The 19937-nt window shown below is 37.2% G+C and overlaps 1 protein-coding gene across 4 annotated transcripts in view; it reads left to right on the forward strand.

The window, feature by feature from the left end:
- RAP1GDS1 (Rap1 GTPase-GDP dissociation stimulator 1) overlaps positions 1-19937 on the forward strand; it is a 95132-nt gene that overhangs the window by 51511 nt on the left and 23684 nt on the right. For 3 of the 4 annotated variants that reach the window (XM_034064560.1, XM_034064561.1, XM_031048492.2), the window contains 2 exons: positions 1260-1385; positions 16863-17009. In XM_034064560.1, coding sequence (XP_033920451.1) covers positions 1260-1385; positions 16863-17009 — 273 coding nt within the window. The remainder of the gene's footprint in view (positions 1-1259; positions 1386-16862; positions 17010-19937) is intronic. The other variant, XM_034064562.1, reaches the window with a different exon arrangement.

A 19937-nucleotide genomic window follows, 5' to 3' on the forward strand; every position in this document is an offset into this window, starting at 1 on the left:
TTACCTGTATGACAATTAATTCTTTAGCTAAAATAAAAGTGCAAGGTTAATTACAAAAGATACGAGATTTTCTGTCTACAGAAATGTCAAAGAATGTAGTAATAGGTGCACCAAAGGGAGTATTTAAGAAGATGTATTTGTACTTCAAGCATTATATGAAATGTTTGAGTATTGGCATGAGGGTTTCTGTTATTCCAGAATCAGAAAAACTATATCATATCTTTACAGGGGTCATACATCCTGGTTCATTCTGTCTCATAACTAAGTAACAGAAAGGTAAACTGATTTTGGAAGATCCAGCATTGCCTAGAATAAGGAAGAGATAATTTGCAATTAACAAATCAAAAATGTATTGACCATTGGCCTGTTACAATGCTACCTCTCTGAAGGGTGCTCTGTAGTAAAATATTAACACTATGGGTGTTTCAGGTGGCTGCTTCTGTAAACATCCCTTGTAAAATGTGCAGCACAGTGTTTGCCTAACTATAGAACATTTGGAGACCAGTTCTTTATCTCCCTGACACCATAATAATTATCTATCCATGACTATTGCACAGATGTTAAATAGTACTTTGGTTCTCTGGCTGGGGGACATAGCAGAAAGAAAGAAAGGCAGAAAGCTTTCCAGTGGATGGGTCCTCTATCTTTCCTCCCATGGAGGGCATCAGTTAGAATGTGGAAAGGTACAGGCCTTTGGGCTCACTTAATCTCTCTTGTATTTCTCATTCTTTCATTTACTTTTCCATTCCTTACCTTCCAAATAAGGAGCCTGTTACTTAGCTTTAATACATTTTTTTTTTTAGAGCAAAAGCTTTTCAAAAGTTCTAATTAAAGGAATAGAGGGTAAAAAAATGCTGCTCATTTTGGAGTATGATTACTAGTTTTAAGTAATCTTGTGTTATTTAGTAATTTTAATTTATGTTGAACTTTTTGGGGTCGAGAAAAAGGTTGTGAATTTGTTGTTCTTTTCAGCTGTTCTTTATGATGCTAAAAATATGCTCAATCTGAGCTATGTTAAATTAATTTCCATGGAGGTCAATTAAATACTCTTAATTCCTTCTAAATGAAAAACTAGGGGAAAGAACATAAGCCCAAATCCTGACTTGGGCTTATTCTCTAGAAATTTGCAGAAGAACTTACACCGTTTGTCTATGCATATGTTTATTCTAACAAAAGTCCCATTTGCAATGCCAGTGTAACTAGAATGGATGGAACTGAAAATAGCCAGCTTGCTTTAACAGGCTTTGCACTATTTGCAGAATTTATGCGAAACCCGTGTGTGGATGCTGGGTTGATCCCTCCTTTGGTGCAGCTGTTAAACTGCAAAGACCAGGAAGTACTGCTTCAAACAGGACGTGCCCTGGGCAATATATGCTACGATAGCCGTGAGTGTTAAAATATGCCATATCTTGTAGCTGCTCTTGGGGGGAGGGGCGGGGGAGGGGGGAGAATGTTTTAGTGTTCTGCACATTATGTACTGGAGGGGTAATTTTTGCCTTTTCTTGATTTTTATCTACCATGTAACTTTCTGAGTGTATGGAACAATTGGATGTCACACTTGCATTGTGCTTTTCTGACAGAAAGACTAAAAAAACCTGTTTGGATATGGTGATACAACTGAATGTAAAACAGAAAAGACTTGTGATCATGGGTTTGTTTTTAATTAAACAATAATGAGTAAGGTTTTCAGAAAGCAGGTGCTACATACATGGAGGGCTGAATACTTAATTCTTCCTCAAAGAGAATATCTCAGAAGGGAACAGAGTCAGAAGCAAATATTCATATTCCACCAGTCTCAAAGCTGTGCAGAGCTACACATGTGGCTGAAATGATGCCTGAGCTGTGTTGCTGATTCTCAAATACTTGTGTGGCCAGCCAATTGCTCCAATATTACATATTGGTATTTTGGTTGTCAAGGGTTATGGGGCAGGGAGGAGGTTGGTAAGGTTTTTTTAGCTTTTTGTGGGCACAATAAATTATGTACTGCCAACCAACTGAGTTTTGAAATGCAATTGTGACTCCATGGGCTGATTACATGCATGGATTTGTCATTTGCAAAACCAAAGCAGTGGCTGCAGTGATTTGAAAATGCAGCCTCATTATCCATTACTTTATTTTTATAAAAGCCAGGGCACAATAAATACAGTACAAAAGCAGAGACACCAGCAACATCTTTCTATGCACATGAAAGAATTAGAAGCCTACGGGTTTCTGCAGATGGGAAGTGAGATGCATTGTAAAAGCATTTTGTTATCTTCAGATTTAGTGCCTTATTTCATATGGCAAGAAATTTTCTTTGTACTATGTGTTGCATTTACTAAAGTTCTGGTGTTAAGAAAACTGTTGAAAAAAAATAATTATTGGTAGCTATTCTCTTTGCTACTTTTTTAATCCTAATTTGTAAGTTTACATTTTATATTGTTTTAAATCACCTTGCCTTTGACCTCAGGGAAGTTAATCAGATTTTCCATGCTGGCATTTCTATTTACAGACAACTACTGCTTGAGGATGTTAATGTAGAATTCTTTCATTTAGGATTTTCTTTAAGGTGACTAATCAACTGAACAGCTGCTTCCCCATGGAAACTTCAAGTAGAAGCTGTTGAGCTTTATATAACATAATTTATTTAGTGTATTTTATTTCAGGATCATACATGATATAAAGGTTTTTATTTTATATAAGCAAAATCTACATAACTATTCGTGTCATTGTTGTTCAACCCACATTTTTTCATGAAATAAAATAAGGAAACACAAAAATTATTTTTGTAGTATCAGGCATTATAGACTGCTGGTGGCTTTTATAGTTCAGGATTTATCCAGTACAGAAGATCTGTATTACATGCCCAGTATTGCCCTTCTGTGGAGCAAAGCTGGCACTGATAAAATCTACAGCAGGCAGTGGAGTGTTCTATATGCTACGTGTTGCTGTGCTCCTGTGGGAGGACAGTCACTAGCTTCCCTGTGTATTTGAATAAGATTAATGCAAAGTGTGATAAAATGTCACAAAAATCAAGATTAGCATCTTGGATTTGAGTAGAAGAGGCCATTTACAGTGCCTTTTTTATCACATCCACCCTATCTGACTTTATATTGTCTTAACGTGCAATGATTATGTAGTTATCTACCCTATTCTAAATTCCTATTTAGGACAAATACTTACAAAATGCTTATTACTATGAAATTTAATACATTTTCATTTATGACTATTATTTTTTCATAACAAAAAGCTTTCAAGTAAAACAAAGGCAAGTATGGAAGCCAATAGTTCTAGTAAAAAAAATGTTATGTATTGATAGTCTTTTTCTTTTCAATTGAGACAAAAGTATACCTCTTCTGATAATTGGGACTCATATAGGAACTTGAAATACATCAGTAACTATATTTTACCATATATATGAGTGTTTTTTCACTCCTACTGCCCATGTAAATATAACATGCTGTAAAGAAAAAGGTCTTTAAGTTCTAAATTGATGTTAGGCTGAAACTCTGAAATCAAGACCATACTGAATGCCTCATAGCAACATTTCTATTTATTGAAAGCCCTAATTATCCTATATTTCATCCCAGCAAGCGTGCATCACCTCGTTTAGCGAGAGTTTGTGTGAAAAGCTGTTAATCAGGTCTCTATTTCTGAGAGAAGTCTGCATGGTTCAGGATGAAAGCTGTGGGACAAATGGCTTTTCCTGCAGGGAAGGTGCCTTAAAAGTGCTATGGCAGAGGAAAGGGATGGTCTGAAATTTTTTCTTCATGAAAATGGCAGTGGTTTCTTGGTATTCACAGTTTCCAGATCTGCTGTATGAAGGCAAGACTATTGCCACATAAGTTCAGGAGGGCATACTCCTGGAACACAGCTGCTATGGAAAGATAATTCCTGGCTAAATCATAGTGCTGGAAGAGGATTAGTGCCTTCCATGAGGTAAAAGGGCAATTACGCACCTGCCAGCCAGAGACTTTACTGAACAGATTTATCTCCTTACAGAAAACAGGAAATGAAAACCTCTTGAGTTACTGATAGATTTTCAATTCTCTATGAAGTTTGAGGTACATATGCACAGTCTTACTGTCTGGGTCCTCATCAGTGTTGGCCCCCTGAAGTAATACTGGATTGCCTGTTTGAGCATAGAAGAAAATAGAGAGAATTAAATGCATTTCATAAGGAGTTAAAGAGGAAAAAATAGGTCAAATTTGTCCCAAGCAGCCTTGAGAGCATCCTTTTTGAAGCATTTATGTTATGAAGAGATCTGCTTTAGGAGTCTCTGAACATCAAGAATACAGGCAAATACAATTGCAAAGCAGAGTATAAGCAACCTTTGGTAGTACTGATGGGGCTTTTAGTCCCCCATCCTTGTATGCAAAGGTGAAAGAAACAATTGAGGCAGCCAGAAAGATTTTAAGTCAGAAGCAATGAATTTAACTAACCAACAGTACGTAGACTTCTCAGTGCTGCCCTACAATTTGAGAACAGATACATTACTGCATGTTCCTGTACAGCCTGTAATTGTTCTACACACTTTATCTAGTAAATGCCACGTACACCTCGGCCCCCAAATCTTCGTCAAAGCAGAAAGTGCAAAGCAAGGAAATGGAGACATGATCTCTCCTGCTCTTCCTCTTGCATTCTCCCCCACTGTATCTACAGCCTGTACCAAATACAGCTGCTTGCACTTCCGTATCCCCAGACAACGGATTCCTCAGCTTCACTAAGGGACAGAATTTTGCCTGAACTGTGTTACTAGATACAAAGCTCCTAGCCCACTCATTCCTTTTAACCACCAGTTATGTTCTTATAATCAAAGCTAAATTCTTAGGCATTGTCCAGTCAGAGCATAAGAACTATCCTTCTGGCTGCTCCACGACTCATTATCCAGAAACTAAACTATGGCTACTCTTCTACTTTCTTCCCAGTCATGTTCCCTCCTCTCCCCTTGCCCCCCTCCTGGCCATTCTCATAAGTGCTGTTTCTTTAGTAAGTTTGTTCATTTAGGGCTGTTACAGACATACAGATATTACAGACTAATAGGACATACCTCCAAAACTGTTCTAAGTTTCCCCTGCATCTTGGTTCCACATGCAAATTTCTATTGTTCAGGAAAGGTTATGTTTAATATACCGTGGCTCTTGCTACAAAAAAACAATGTATTAAACCAGACCAGACTGGTTAATTCTGCTGTAGATAAAGCCTAAAAATTATTTGCTACCATCAGCTCAGGTAGTTGGGATATTAAGTTAAAGAACAGCATTATACAGATTGCACCTTGCAATCACTTCATGAACAACCTGACAGTTAGTACATGCCTCAGCTCTCTCTGCTGGCTTCTTTCCCAGTAGACTGAGAAGACGGTGGTGACTTGAATCATGTGGCAGATTGAGTGCTTGGGGGACAGGGAAACTCAGACCACAGTTTTCAAATCAGGCCTGCCCTCTTGCAAGAGCAACATGAGAATGAAGGAGAAAGACAAAACCTGTCTGTATCTAGGTCTCTGTCCTGCTCTGACACCTCACACACTAATATGGTTTGTAGAGATGAAAGATCGGGCCAACCAGATAAATTTCAGTCAAAAAAATGAATGGAAGATGATGCTGTACTAAAATAGTAGTATTTTCTTAACAGATAATAGTGCCACAGTATTTTTTATCATTAAGTTTGTGGTGTGCATCCTATCTTAATCTCAGTGATCTTTCCACAGGTAGTTTTTTACATGCTTCAGTTTTGATCTTACAACTGTTTTCCTGTAGTTTTACATAGCTTCAGGCACACTACAGAAGCTGACATAGTTATGCTGTAAAACAGATACTTGTAAGAGGAAGCGAAAGACTAGGACATTTAGAGCCTGATTCAGTAGCCATTCGGATTACAGGGAGTAATTCTCGTTGATTTCAGCTGAGATTAGGTTACACTCTTACCTATTAGATAATAATTCCTTCTTGTTGTTGAGAGCATCCACATATTCTGAAAGCCATCAAATGAAAATTTCCCATTCTGCCCTTCCATAATATTCATATTAATGGTAGATCTTAGAGACCTCCTTGGGAATCTCAAAGCTATTGCTTTTTGTACCGATCCACAACCTTGTTTCTTCATGAAACCACCAGCCCAGGTACATGTTCTTGCCAATTATACGTGATGAAATAAACAGCTATAGAATTGGAAAGAAACTTAAACTGCCAATTCATTCTGTAAAAGCTCTCCTCTGACAGCTGCTTATCTACCTTTTTCTGCAGGAAATTCACTGGATCCTTTTATGATTTCCCAAACTATATTTCTTTCTCATCTACCCAGTCTTGTATTGATGGTAAGACCTCCTTGCTGAATTTCAGCAATATGGCCTTTCATGTAAACCCAGATCCCTCTTGTTCCCAGCCTTAACACCATACCATGAACATTGTAGCACTTTTGTATATTCAGCTGCCCATCCTATAACAATGTACAGATCTCTTACAGAGGTCTGCTAAGAAAGGCTAAGTACAAAGATAAGAAACAACTCAATTGTACAGTTATATACATCTCCTCTAAGGAGATGAGATGAATTTCAGAATCTAAACCAGAAAACCAGATGCTTAAGAATTAAACAGACTGGAAAGAATTCAAATTCAGTTTTCTTAAAAAAAAATAGCATAACCTTTATCAGTACTGTATAGAAAAACATCAGAATCCTAGAACACAGCTGGTGTTGTTAATGGCACGCTGTTGGCTAATCATTGTTATGAAGGTCACCCTGACTCAAGCAGCATCTTACTACAGTCTTTCACTTTTCTTGGTACTAGGTGCTACCAAATGCAAATGCCACCTACTAAGCTGTTTCCCTAGCAATATAATGAAACTGAGACCAGACGCTTTAACTTGTTGCTTTAACGCTGCTTGGAACAGCTTGCAGACAATGAAAAGTCTAGTTTTAATTGTATAGTAATAATGTTTTACCCTTAGATCTTTCCTCTCCAAGGCATGTCAGAGTCTTAAACTATTGCATTTTTAAGTTAGAAGTCCCTGATAATGCAGTAATTTTCCCAAGCCTCTGCAGCAGAAGTATTACATCAGTAGAAACTGAGCATACCATATGCATGCTAGCACATACTTTCACAGTAATATTTAGTACTTATAAGCAATTAATCATGAATGTTCTAAGGAAGCTGTTCAACAATATTATTCTAATTTACTGATTTAATAGCTGACCTAAATGAAATCAAAATGATGAGAAAATCTTCCTAGAGCATCAGAAAGAGCCATTTGAGACATGATACAAAAAACATGAATTCTCAATCTCAGGCTATTACTCTTTTAAAAAGTTTCATTCCATATATTATCTCTACTAACACAAGTTGCAAAACTCTCTTGACTTAAGCCAAAACTTTAAAAAAGCCCACATAGGGGTGAAAAAAACAAAACCAAATTACTAATTTTATGCAGTACAAATATTTTTCCTCTTCCTTGTTTTTCCAGGAAGATTATTTGAATAATCAGAATAAATATATCACAATTCTATACACATACAAAGAAAATCTAAGAAACAAAGCAGATTTTTTTTCTGATGCCTCACACTTTCAGCCCCTCCAGCATTTCATTCACAGTCTGTAAAATCTGTGTATAGCTCATATTCCAACAGCCTCAGAGACAGCTTAATTTACAGTCAGAATAGAAGCCACAGGCAACAAGGAAATCAGGAAAGAAAAAAGAAAAAGGGTAAGATATGGAAAGTGTTTCCAGGGTCTTAAAGAAGGTCATGAGCAGACTTGGAAAGAAACCCTGCATTATTCACTAGATCTTGCTGCCACCATAACAGCAAGTTAAGGCTCAAACTTTTGTTTAGGACCGATCTATTTCTTCATCCTTCAAAGCTAAATAAAACAGAAAAGGCAAAAACTTGGAATTCCCCGTGTATTTATGAAGACTTGGGGGAAAAAAAATAAAATCCTTATCAGGAAGAAAACCTTTTAGGATTTCAGTAACAATAATGAACAACAGAAGATTTGTAACTCACTCTTATTCTTTCAGTTCAAGCCCCCTTTTCATGTCTTTTCACTTTGCCATTTAAGATACTTGACAGCCTTTATATTTTATAGATAACTGAACAGTCACATGGTTTCGCTTTTAAGCCCCACAGAAAACAGCTTGTTAGACATGGCCAGTGTATCTAGTAGCTTAGTCCACTTTATTTAGAAAAATAGACATGATGTGAATAGAAATATCAATTGTCATGAAATCAACAGTGGTGGAAAACACCAACTGAATTACCTTGGAAAACTGAAGAAGGAGTCTGCTAGTGCCTTGCTAAGCATTGCTTATGTATAACTGGGAAGTAAGCGTTTATTAACATTTTTTTATAAGCTCACAGCCATTATTCTTCTTTTTTAAAATCTGTGGCTTTAATGCATTCTAATTATATGATGACAGCTTCTTAAATAATAACCTACAATATACTCTTGTATTTTCAGATCCACTTCTGCAGATCTTTGCAACACTGCACCATGCGTATCCTGCACAGGCCAAGCCTTTAGTTGTTCACATGATATATAGGCATCTGGTTTTACGCAGCATTTCATACTGTGTAGTAACAGTGAGAAGTTAACATGCAAATCACCTAAATTCGGTTACATCTGTTGTGTTCATATCTAAGAAATACTGTGCAACTCTCAGAAACAGAAACTGGACATTATTGGCAAAGGACTATATTAGTAAAATGTATCCCTTAATGCAGTGAAGTTCTTGAATGTCTCAGCAAAGGGACCAGGACTCTGTTTAGTTAGAGGGATTCTATAATACTGTTTGCAGACTAATATAATCAAGAGATAGTACCTACCAGAGGAAGCTGCAGCCTAAGGACTTGATAAAAATGGTGAGCAAGTTAGATAAAACTACAGATAATAGCAAGATAGTTAGCATTAGCAATAGCAAAGTTGTGTTCTTGTTACATAAAGTGTCAGTGTGTATGAAGAAAGTCCCTAAGTCTTCTTGATCCTGAGACTGCTGTGTGTCTGGTTAGCTGTCAGGTCAGGGTGGATGGGGTGAATACCCGATCTACAACAGCATTCACATTTCTCTAAGAAAAGAATCACTTACCTGAAACAGTGTCCAGTTTATCAACTGCATCTTGCCACCTCCTGGCTTCTTGAGCATAGGCAGTTCTGCAGTCATGTTGCATTGCTAGTTGTCCTTTGGTGAATCAGTGGGTTGCCTTCTGCTAAGGAGGTAAAAGATTTCCTAAAACAAAACACTTTTTGCTGGTCTTTATCAGGCTGTATTCTACAGTATTTCAGATACAAGAATCTTCTGCAGGTTAGCACCTCCGTGCAGACTGCACACTGCTACTTGAAGTGGCTTTAGAAGGCCATGTCCTCTTACTCCCCCTAGGCTTCATGATTTGGCACAAGGATAGCACTGACCTCAAATGCAAGAGTCACCGCAGCTTCCAGATCCCAGGGCCACTTGGTACTTTTTCACTTCCATGAATAGTTTTGTTTGCTCCCAGGGTCAAGTAGGATCTGCAGATGGGCTTTATGGAGGATTTTGTTTGTTTCATTTTCTGTTTCTCGGGCTTTTCCCAGCCTCCAAATCCCCATGAGTTACACACTCTCTGAGGCTGTTCCTCTGGCTGCTTTGGTGGGCCTCACAGCTGCAGCTACCTGTACCACTCTCACATAATACCAGGCAAAGCTTTTTGCCAAGCTGCCTTCAGCAGCACCCAGCAGAATGTCCCTGTTCTGCCACAGACTGTAACTATGCTATACTTGGTTCACAGTCTTGTTCTTGATGAGTTTGAAGCGAAGAGACAATATTGCACTCAAGACCTGGGAGTAAAAATTGTAAATGAATTGCTGTGTGCAGGTTTATTCTGTTAATAGCATGAGATGCTATAAATGCCTACTTACCAGTGTAGAAAAACTGCCTGGTGTTTTACTCTGTAATTGGATTCCATGATTTATTTCATGCTGTATAAAATAATAAGCATAGGCTGGCTTCAGCTCTGACTTATGCTCTCATAAACCTAGAGTAATTTGTGTGACTGCAATGGAATTACTAAGGAGTTGCATAGAGTTATAAAACCAACCGAAGAATCTGCTGTAAGCATATTGTTCATGAAAAGGAAGGCAGAGGGAAGTGCTACATTCAACTCTGAGGGCCTTTATCAGACTTTCATATATCTAGAACTTCCTCGTACCAGTTGGCTTATTTTCAAATAGAATTCAGTAGTGGAAATTACACATGAAAAGTAAAATCTTAGAATCCATAACAAATCACGTGACGGTGCTGAGACTAGTAGTATTGTGTATCTTGTTGCTGATAAAAATGTTTCTGTTGTTATATTGAAATCTCAGGTCCATTAGTAGAATTTGACTGGAAGTGAAGTATTAAGAAGTCTTGAACAGTAAACTCGTCTCTATTCTTCACTTATCTTTTGTCTGAAATCAGAAACATTTGATTTTTCTCATATGTACCTGACATAAGAGGAATATAAAAATAAGCATCATGTGTCATTAGCCAGCAAATAAGCAGGCAACAGTTTTAACCGAAAAGATCAATGCTACATATTTTCAGTTCTTGAAAGCACTGTATTAAAAGACAGCATTCTGTTTGCATTTCTAGTTTACTGTTTACATATTCATTATTTTAACAATAATTTCTAAAATAATAACTTAGGAGCCAATCCCCTCAATGCAGCTGGAGTTAGGGCGAAAAATAGTTGCCAGCAATTTAAGATGAGCTGATTAAAAGACTGTTCTTTTTATTTCTGAAACAAGCAGGACTAATTCAAGATTTTTTTTTCATTAAGCAAAAACTTTAAGGCTATGTTCATTAATTTTAATCAATAAGCAAATAAAACAAACAAAACTACTTCTGGTAATCAGATTCTTATAATTCCTGAAGAATTTAAATAAAGGGAATTACATGAAGCTTACTTTCCTTTAAAACAAAAAATTAATGCAGTACTTCTGTGTGTCCAGTAACATGGTTGTAGTCTGGAGTCTTGCAGTCAAAGAATTGACAGGATCCAGAATCCAGTGATTTAAAAGCATGCAGAGATTGCACATAAAAAGTACGGTAAAGTACTAAAACTGAATGACAGCATTGTATTAAAAGTTTTATCTTTACAGTGTTCATATGGGGAAAGGTAAACTCCCAGTTTATGTAATTCATAGAATCATAGAATAGTTAGGATTGGAAAGGACCTCAAGATCATCTAGTTCCAACCCCCCTGCCATGGGCAGGGACACCCCACACTAAACCATATCACCCAAGGCTTCATCCAACCTGGTCTTGAACACTGCCAGGGATGGAGCATTCACCACCTCCCTGGGCAACCCATTCCAGTACCTCACCACCCTAACAGTAAAGAATTTCTTCCTTATATCCAGTCTAAACCTCTGCTGTTTAAGTTTCAACCCGTTACCCCTTGTCCTATCACTACAGTCCCTAATGAACAGTCCCTCCCCAGCATCCCTGTAGGCCCCCTTCAGATACTGGAAGGCTGCTATGAGGTCTCCACGCAGCCTTCTCTTCTCCAATTGGCAATGCTTTTCCTAACATATTCATGGATAACATGGTTTACACTAGCTAAGGTTTGCCCCTAACAGTGTTTTTTTAATATTTTCTCTATTTTCCTAGTAAGAAGAGAGGAAAACATGTAAGCAGGACCTTTCTTCCTTTGGGGTTCTACTCCTGCTGGTTTTTCCCTGTGCACAGTCATAATTTCCTGTATGTCACATTGTCACCTCATAATTTCCTCTGCTTGATATCACAGGTGGTTATGACTCGAGGTGAAGGAGTAAGCAACAGAAGCAGATGAATGCCTCAGTACAAAACCATGCAAAGAGGACCTAATTAAAAAACAGCAGAAAATAAAAATAGAACATATAGAAAGAACTTTTCCCACCCCAACTTGGGCTACTGTAAATCAGTTAATCAAGTTACCTACAGAGCACATAGGTGAAAAAGCATGCAAGTTTGTACCCAAATGAAATAAAGATGAAGAGCTTAAAAGTAAACCAGCAATGTATAATTTAAATCATTTCATTGTTTGACCCAATTGCAGAGTAAAAGAATGCTAAAACGAATACTACATTTTTTTTTCATGTCACCGGAAGCTGCTGTCTTGGCAGCTCTGTTTGTGCAAATCAGGAACCTTGATCATATAAATCATCCTTTCCCTCACTAACTTGCACCATTTATATCAGTGCAACTATTCACACCAATAAACCTTTGTAGAACATGAACTGGCAAAAGAATACAGAATGAATTAGACCAATTTGAGTGCCCCTACTGAGAAATGTGACATATGACATTTTATTGTGAAAAACAAAATTCGTATTTTAAAATGAAGATTCAGTAACAAAGATTTAGTAAAGAACTGTTGGGGACGCAGAGGCCCTATGGCCATCATGATGTAATATATGATAGGCAAAGTTAATACGAAGTGTTCATACCTTACCTTTTCTGGTGAAAAAACAAAACTAAACTGAACAAGCTTTCAAACAACCATTCAGTACATGGCTATCCCAAATATAATTTTCAATGCTTTTACTTAGTCATTATTTAAATAGCTATGTTATTGTCATCATCAAAATTGGAGACACCTATCTAATTTTTACTAGCTGGTGGTTTTACTCACCATATACACATTTAAATAACAGTGTGCATCTTTGCAGGCCGAGGGACATTTCTGAAATGACTTCTGAACTGTAGTTTAAATATTAAAGTTCAGAATAATAGCGGAACCAGACTGCTATATTCTAGAAGTTCACTAAAATTGGGTAAAACATGAGTGCTTCGAACTGTCTAAAATTGTAGTTTGTTCTTTTTTTCTTGTGAAGACACAGCTCGGTATCCTAACAGAACATGAATAAGAAACATTTTTGTACTTGTCTTCATGAGATGCATATGCTTCTTAAATGTCACTTGGACTGACAGAGTTCAAATTTATATTAAAAAAAGGACCCAGTATGAAAACAACAAAGCTAATGTAAGGTTTGGATTAAAGATCCCCAGGTGAGCTGTTTGCAAAAATGTTTTCTGTTATCTGCCTCTGTTATGGCACGGCTCTCTGCCTGATATAGCTATATTTCCAGAAATAATAAGCTTACAGTAGTGGCAAAAAATCAAAGTATTGGTACATATGGTTTAGAAATAACTCATTGGCTGTATATAGGTTACGCTTCCTTTTCATACTTAAAGTTGTTGCTTTAATCCTTTTTTCTTGATAACCTTTTATGACAGAATGGTTTGGTTAAGGAATTAGTAAACTGGGAAGAAAACTCAAGGGAAAATTATGCAAACACATCTTGGGAAAAGCAGATTGAAACTACTTGAAGTGCTGCATTTTGAAGACCTGCCAGTCATATACACTAAAAAAAAATTGATCTTTGACTTGGGCTTCCATTGGAGCAGGCATGGCTGAGCCACAGGGAAATATGATGAGACTGTTCATAGGGAGAATATGAGCAGTGAAAGAAATTTGATGATCCACATTAAAATACAGTTTTGCATAAAACTCCTGTGAGCAACTCAGGATGGAAAAAGAGAATGTACTGTTTCTTAGAGATGGTTGCATTGTATCCCGGCTAAAGAAAGAACATTGTGGAAGTAATAACTCATTCTGTACTATATCATCTTACCGTACATTTTGTAGGGGGAAAAAAACCAGTCCCTGCAGTCTTGGGTTGTCATTCTGGCATCTTTAAACACTATTATGTGTTCTGAAAAAAACAAAAAAAGCTATACAACGGCATTGCCCTTTGTGAGCTGCTGTGAAGCATTTTTAATAGAAATGTGAATGCTCTCATTAAACCATTCAATCATTGATCTCTTAGGAATAGCAAATGTTTATTTAAAAAGGTCACAGGAAAAAATTCAACATGGCTTCTGGGAGGCTGGCAGCACGTTAAGTGTGGGAGTTCACAGAGCTGCTGAACTGGAAGGTAACACTTGGATTGAGTACAAGAAACAGCAACATGCTGTGGTCTAGTTTTGACTGTAAATGATTTGGAATTTGGTGAGTATTCTTGTATGCAAAATCTGTTTCTTAGTGACAGGGCAGGGAGAAGCGAGTCAGTAATATGGAGCATTCTGAGTCAGAAGTACACTTCTTGCTTGGGGATGCAACAGGGTGTCATAGCCTCAGCTTGGAGCAGGTAGTCAAGCCCTTCAGAATTTTCCTCCTACATCTGGATTCTTTGTAGCCCTGCGCTAACAAGCTGAGTTAATCCTCTTGGGCATAAGAAGGCAGCAACTGGAGATCCTAATTACAGCTCTAGCCCAGGTCTGTTTTTCACCCAGCATCCTAGGGCAGAGAAACAACTACACAGGGTGAGCTCTAGCATGGGAAAGAGGTAGAGCAACAAACTCAATTTTATGAATTTACATCAAAGTCTCGCACTTACAGCCTGCCACTTACTTGGGAGGGATGCCGAAGTTCATTTTACTCTAACTTTTTGAGCATACTACAGAGACAGACATATCTTGAAATGAGATTTGTTTCTGAATCTTTCTGCCTTACTTTTGCTGTCTGTACAGCGGAAGCTGATTATCAATCTAACAAAAATACTGTGTGGATAAGAATTTTGTCATGTATTTGAAGTGAGAGACTATTCTGTACCTAAAGATACAGCAGGTTTTGATATGTAACTTCTTTGACAAACCAGAGAAAAGAAGTAAAAGGATGTACAAGTTAATATCTTACAACAAATGAAAATCTATCACATAATTATTTTCAGTGGAGTTGTGCCAAATTCAATGCAGGTAAGGAAGCTGGCTTGTAGTTGGCTTTTCCTTTTTTTTAACCCTTGCTCCCAAACCCTCACCCAACTCTACCATTGTACTATCCTTTTCTTACTTATTTTATATGTAGTTCCATATCAAGCTCAACACCTGAATTCTTATCTCAAGCTTAATTTTATCATGGTTTTAGTTTGTTGATTTGAATTGCATTATTGTAATTTGACAGACCAGATTCTGTCCATCAGATCCAGAATCGGTGACTCACTTGTTTTGCACACCTGTTTTGACTCACAAAACAGGTGAGTCAAATACAAAACCATTATTTGCATAACTTTTGCATTTAAAAAAATGCAAGAGAAGGCTGCATAAAACAGGATACTGGAATATTACAGCCAATTTTATTGTTTTTTCTGCTGATTTAGTAAACATAAGTACTGAATCTGAACACCTGACTATATTATCTCACTATATTTTGGTGTAGGACTTACTTTCATGTCAGCATTATACCTACATTTGTCACTGAATCAAGACTGTGAGAGATTTATTTCTTTTATATTTCTCCTTTTTTAGTAGTTCCTCCTTAACACAGAATCTTGGCTTGATTTTTTTTTTTTGACTGTAAACAGATTTCAGTTTCTCCTTTTTCAGAATGGAATATATATACCTGCAGTGAAACATGGTCCCCTGATGTCACAGTCATGCCCAAGGCAGAGGCAGTCATGGCAGAGATGGTTTCCCTCTGCTACATACATCTCAGTTATTCTGCAAAACACTTAACTATTAAATTTTTTATCAAAATAGTAAGATCCACCAAGAATTACTGTTCCTCCTTCAGCTCCACTCAGCAAATTATCTGAAGTCCCTATATAAACCCCTTATATATATATATGTATTTTTCTATTTATGAATATATACAATGTAGGTTTTTATACAGTATATGTCATCATTTTGTATATATATGGTAGGAAAGGGGTATATATGCCTCATAAATAGTATTAACAAGAATGGGAAGATTTAGAAACTTCTTTGTGGAGAGCTCTTGAACACTTTTAAGTGAAAGATCATTTATAAATCTGGGAAACCTTGGTTTTCATACTGAAGACATTGCCGAAAACTTGATAATTTGACCTGTAGATGATGGAGAGAGAGAGGAGTGATGACAGAGTAGTGAATAACAAAGGAAAGATGAGATTTGCTTTGGGGTCATTAAGAAATTGACGAGAGGAGGTGGGGTTTTTTCTTCTTATTTTGCTAAACTTTTGCTTTAATCATATTTTTTCCCCAAGGTTTTGTTTTCATCCAGATTTTCTAGTTGATTCCAACTGTAACTCACTTGGAAATATCTCCTTTTGCAAGCCCTGGAAGTTATGTTATTGACTGTTGCCGCTGATCACCTGCTGAGAAAAGAAGCAGTATTGTCGATTATTGTAATAGAAGACCAATTTTTCCTTTGTTCCTCTACCAATACATTAAATCTGATTTGTTATACAGAAAGAGTTCCACATAAAGATTATGGTGTGTTATTTATGACATCTCAGAACATTGTAGTCTTTTAGAGATGCAAAGCAAATTTTTCTTTTAGCTATACAGAATAAGCTGATAGAGGTATTAAATTTCAGGTATAGAAGTACAAGGACCATGCAGTATGGCAAAACAAGTGCTTGAACAGAGTCTGTGACTGAAAATTAGTACCTCTGTTTACTCTGTGTGCTTTGTCACCCATTTTGTTTTTAAGTAACCTAAGCAATTGATTTTTTTATATTTTAATTTCTCAACCTGCATAACGGCACTTTACCTGGTCCACAGGGGTGTATGGACCAAGCTTTGGAAAGTGCTGAGAACCTCCCTCTGGCAAAACCCAGTATATCCTCAGAATATTGTTTATAAGCTCCAGCAGCTCTGCCTCAAACACAGAACTTCCTTCCAAAGGTGTTAGTGCCAGGTGGTTAATCCCTTTTCTTGTAGGTGTTTTCACTTTCCTAGCTCTGTTGCACTAAAAACTGGACCTCAAGCATCTCTCAAGGTGAATTTGACAACATTGGAGAATGACTTCACTCTGTTTAAAACCTTTGTTTTGTATGATTACTGTTATGTTCGGGACTCTACAATGGGTTTTGGTTTCATTTTTTTTAATGTAACTCTTTGTTTTACAGATGAGGGCAGGAACGCAGTTGACCATGCAGGTGGTGCACATATTGTAGTAGACCATATAAGGTCACTGTGCAGTAAAACAGATCCAGCCAGTGAGAAGCTCTTGACTGTCTTTTGTGGCATGCTGATGAACTATAGCAATGAGAATGGTAAACAACACCAAAAATTTGCTTTATGTCTACCAGGAGAACAACCCCATCAAAGAAAGAGATAAAATAAAAGTTAAAGTCAACTGTAGGTTTACACTGTGGATACTAACACTTCGGTTATTTTGAAAAGATCAAGTACCTCAATTCATGTATGCAATTTTCTGTTCCATTAAAATTATATTCCCCTAAATACTAGATATCTTCCTGATGGAATTCCATGTAGCGTATTGTATAAAGTTCTAAAGTCAACTTGTGAAATTTATTGCTTTGTCTAAAAACAATACATGGAGATGTATCACACGCCTTAGGAAGAAACAGATTTACAGAAGTAAACTAGAAGGCTGCATTAAGTCCTCTCTTTTTCATTTAGTATCAAGCACAACCACAAGATTAATTTGCTGCAGGCATGCAGCGTTGTCTTGTTGATGATTTGGGGGTATGTATGCCAAGCAGTTTTCCTTAGTCATTTTTCTCCATGTGAAATGTATATAAAACTATGTTACTTTTTCTAAGACAAATGAGGAATAATGTCTGTGTATGTTCAACAGTGTTCTGTGTCTACAAATTATAAGTTTATGTTCTTTATCCCATAAAATGGAGATGTTTAGACTGGGACAAAAACACAAGATAGTATTTTAAATGAGAAGTCCTTGACCACTGAGGGTAAAAAAAGGGAGTTCTACACCAGTTGTACAAACATATTGATATTTTAGTATAGAGTTGGCTTCTGTACACAAGTGTTGTAATATGCCAAGGCATATTTTACAGTGTTCACACATTTCCAAGTTTTTCAAAATCTGAATCTCTGAGAAAATTGGGATAAATGAGGAAAGCTAAATAGAGGCTGTTCTCCTGACTTGTAATGGCACAGATTGCAAATGTAGTTAGCTAATTACATTCTTCAATCATGCCCATTTCCTGAATTGTAGTGTTATATTAGGAAGAAATAGCTTCTTTATTAGCTGCTCACCATTTCCTTAAAGTTACCACTTTCTGTAATTCACTTTCCAAACCTGTGTCCCCCAAACTCTTCTACTTTTCAGGATGGTCTGTAGGCTTAACTTTTTGTTGGTTTTACCTTTACTGTATACATTTTTATCTGCTTTATCATCTCTTCTAGCATAGCTTCCTTCTGTGTTTTCTGTGGCAATTCTCTGGAGCTCTCAGCTTTTAGTGTTACCTATTCACCTCCAAATACCACTGTTGTACATATTTCATCTCTTGTTCCTACATTGCTTTTTTCCTCCTTTTTCACTGGTATTATATAAGAATACTTCTTTACAGCACTTCTTCCTTCTCCTCCAAATAGCAGCTTTCTAGTGCCTTTATTTCATATGGTTTTCGGGAGCTGTTTTGCTTGATGTTTGCATGAGTGTCACATTTTATCATATTTCATAGTGTTAACTCCCTATTTTCTTTATGCATTAAAATATTTGGAGCAGATAGATATTCTCACCTTTACGCTATCAGAATCATCTGGATTAATTAGAACTAGTAAGCATTCAGTATATTTGGTAGCTCAAGACAGAGAGTCCAAAAATGCTATGTAGAGGTAGTGTATCAGTTTTGCTTTGGTGACCAAACTCCCCACAGATCTTCCCTAGGAAAACAATTATGAGATAAATCTCCCAAACAAGCAGTTTCTGAACAGTTTAAGTGTTACGAACATTGAATAAATGACTTATTCCATCCAGCAAGACAGCTTATTCTGATGCAATCAATAAAGCAGTTGTGTAGTTCAGTGACAACTAGGAGGATTCACTAGCTGCTCTCTGCTCTGCTAAACAACATCTTTCATCTCACACAAACTAATGAACTGATGCAGAATTCACAGGAGCCACTGAATAAGTGTCAGAAGTGAGAAATGATGAAATATTCCCAGCTCCTGGACCTGGAAGGACACAGGACACTACCCTGTCCTACCACCATGTCAGGGAGGAATGCTGGGGGCTTACCAAACCGCATATTTGTTGTTCTCCATCCATCAAAAAGGGCCTTTTGGTGGGGGCTCAGCTCTTCTTTGGCCCAGCACCCATGGGTATGCTGTGTAAGACTTGTGTTCTCTAGTTTCATTGTAAACTGGGTCACTGACTGGACAACCACTGAATTAAACCCTAAATAATCTGCCAAATCAATAAGAAAAAATAAATTGTGAGTCAGAGGGTTAAATTTTTAGAAGAGCTCTCAGTGGCCATACCTGCAGCACGTGAATGGCAACACGGGCAGGTGACCTGTCTTGCCAGCTTTGTCTTAAGAGCTGCAAGTACAATTGGATCATAGTTGTGAACTGCTCTAAAAATGTCACCTGTGGACCATTGTAAACTTTCAAGACAACAGTCAGTGTCACATGTGAGCCCAAGACAACCACTTGCTTCCATGCATGGCAGCATCAGATAGATAATACTCTTGAGTAAATGCAATTCATTACTGACTTAAACTCAGATTACCCCGACAGTTACTTGTGCTCTGGGTTAGCAGATTCACTTAAAAGACGTCATCCCATGTTACTTACAAAGAAGGTAGACACTGCCTTGGTTTTGTTGAAGGATGAGGAGTATGGGATGGCAGCCTAGTGTTCCAGATTGCTTTGTCTGTAGTTACAGAAACAAATTAGACAAAAGAAAAAGTATTAGAAATGTAAGGTGGAAGTTTTAGCCTTTGAAATAGCACTTCTACTTTCTTTTCGTGTTTCTTTCCCACTTAGCATGCTATGTTACAAAATTACAAGTGGGGACTTTGAAGATTTCTTTACCACTTTTAATGACTCGAACTCTTAAGTTGCACTAGCTATCCAGATAAGGACAATTAAAGCACATTGGGTTCTTAGTGGCATCTAATTATCTGTGAACACCATAATATTTTCAAGTCCTTAGCATTTTACAAGCAAGAAGTATCTAAGTTGTTTTATTTCATTCTAAAGAGTTCGTC

This window comes from Melopsittacus undulatus, chromosome 7 (genome assembly GCF_012275295.1).
Source record: "Melopsittacus undulatus isolate bMelUnd1 chromosome 7, bMelUnd1.mat.Z, whole genome shotgun sequence".
NCBI classification, from domain to species: Eukaryota; Metazoa; Chordata; class Aves; order Psittaciformes; family Psittaculidae; genus Melopsittacus; species Melopsittacus undulatus.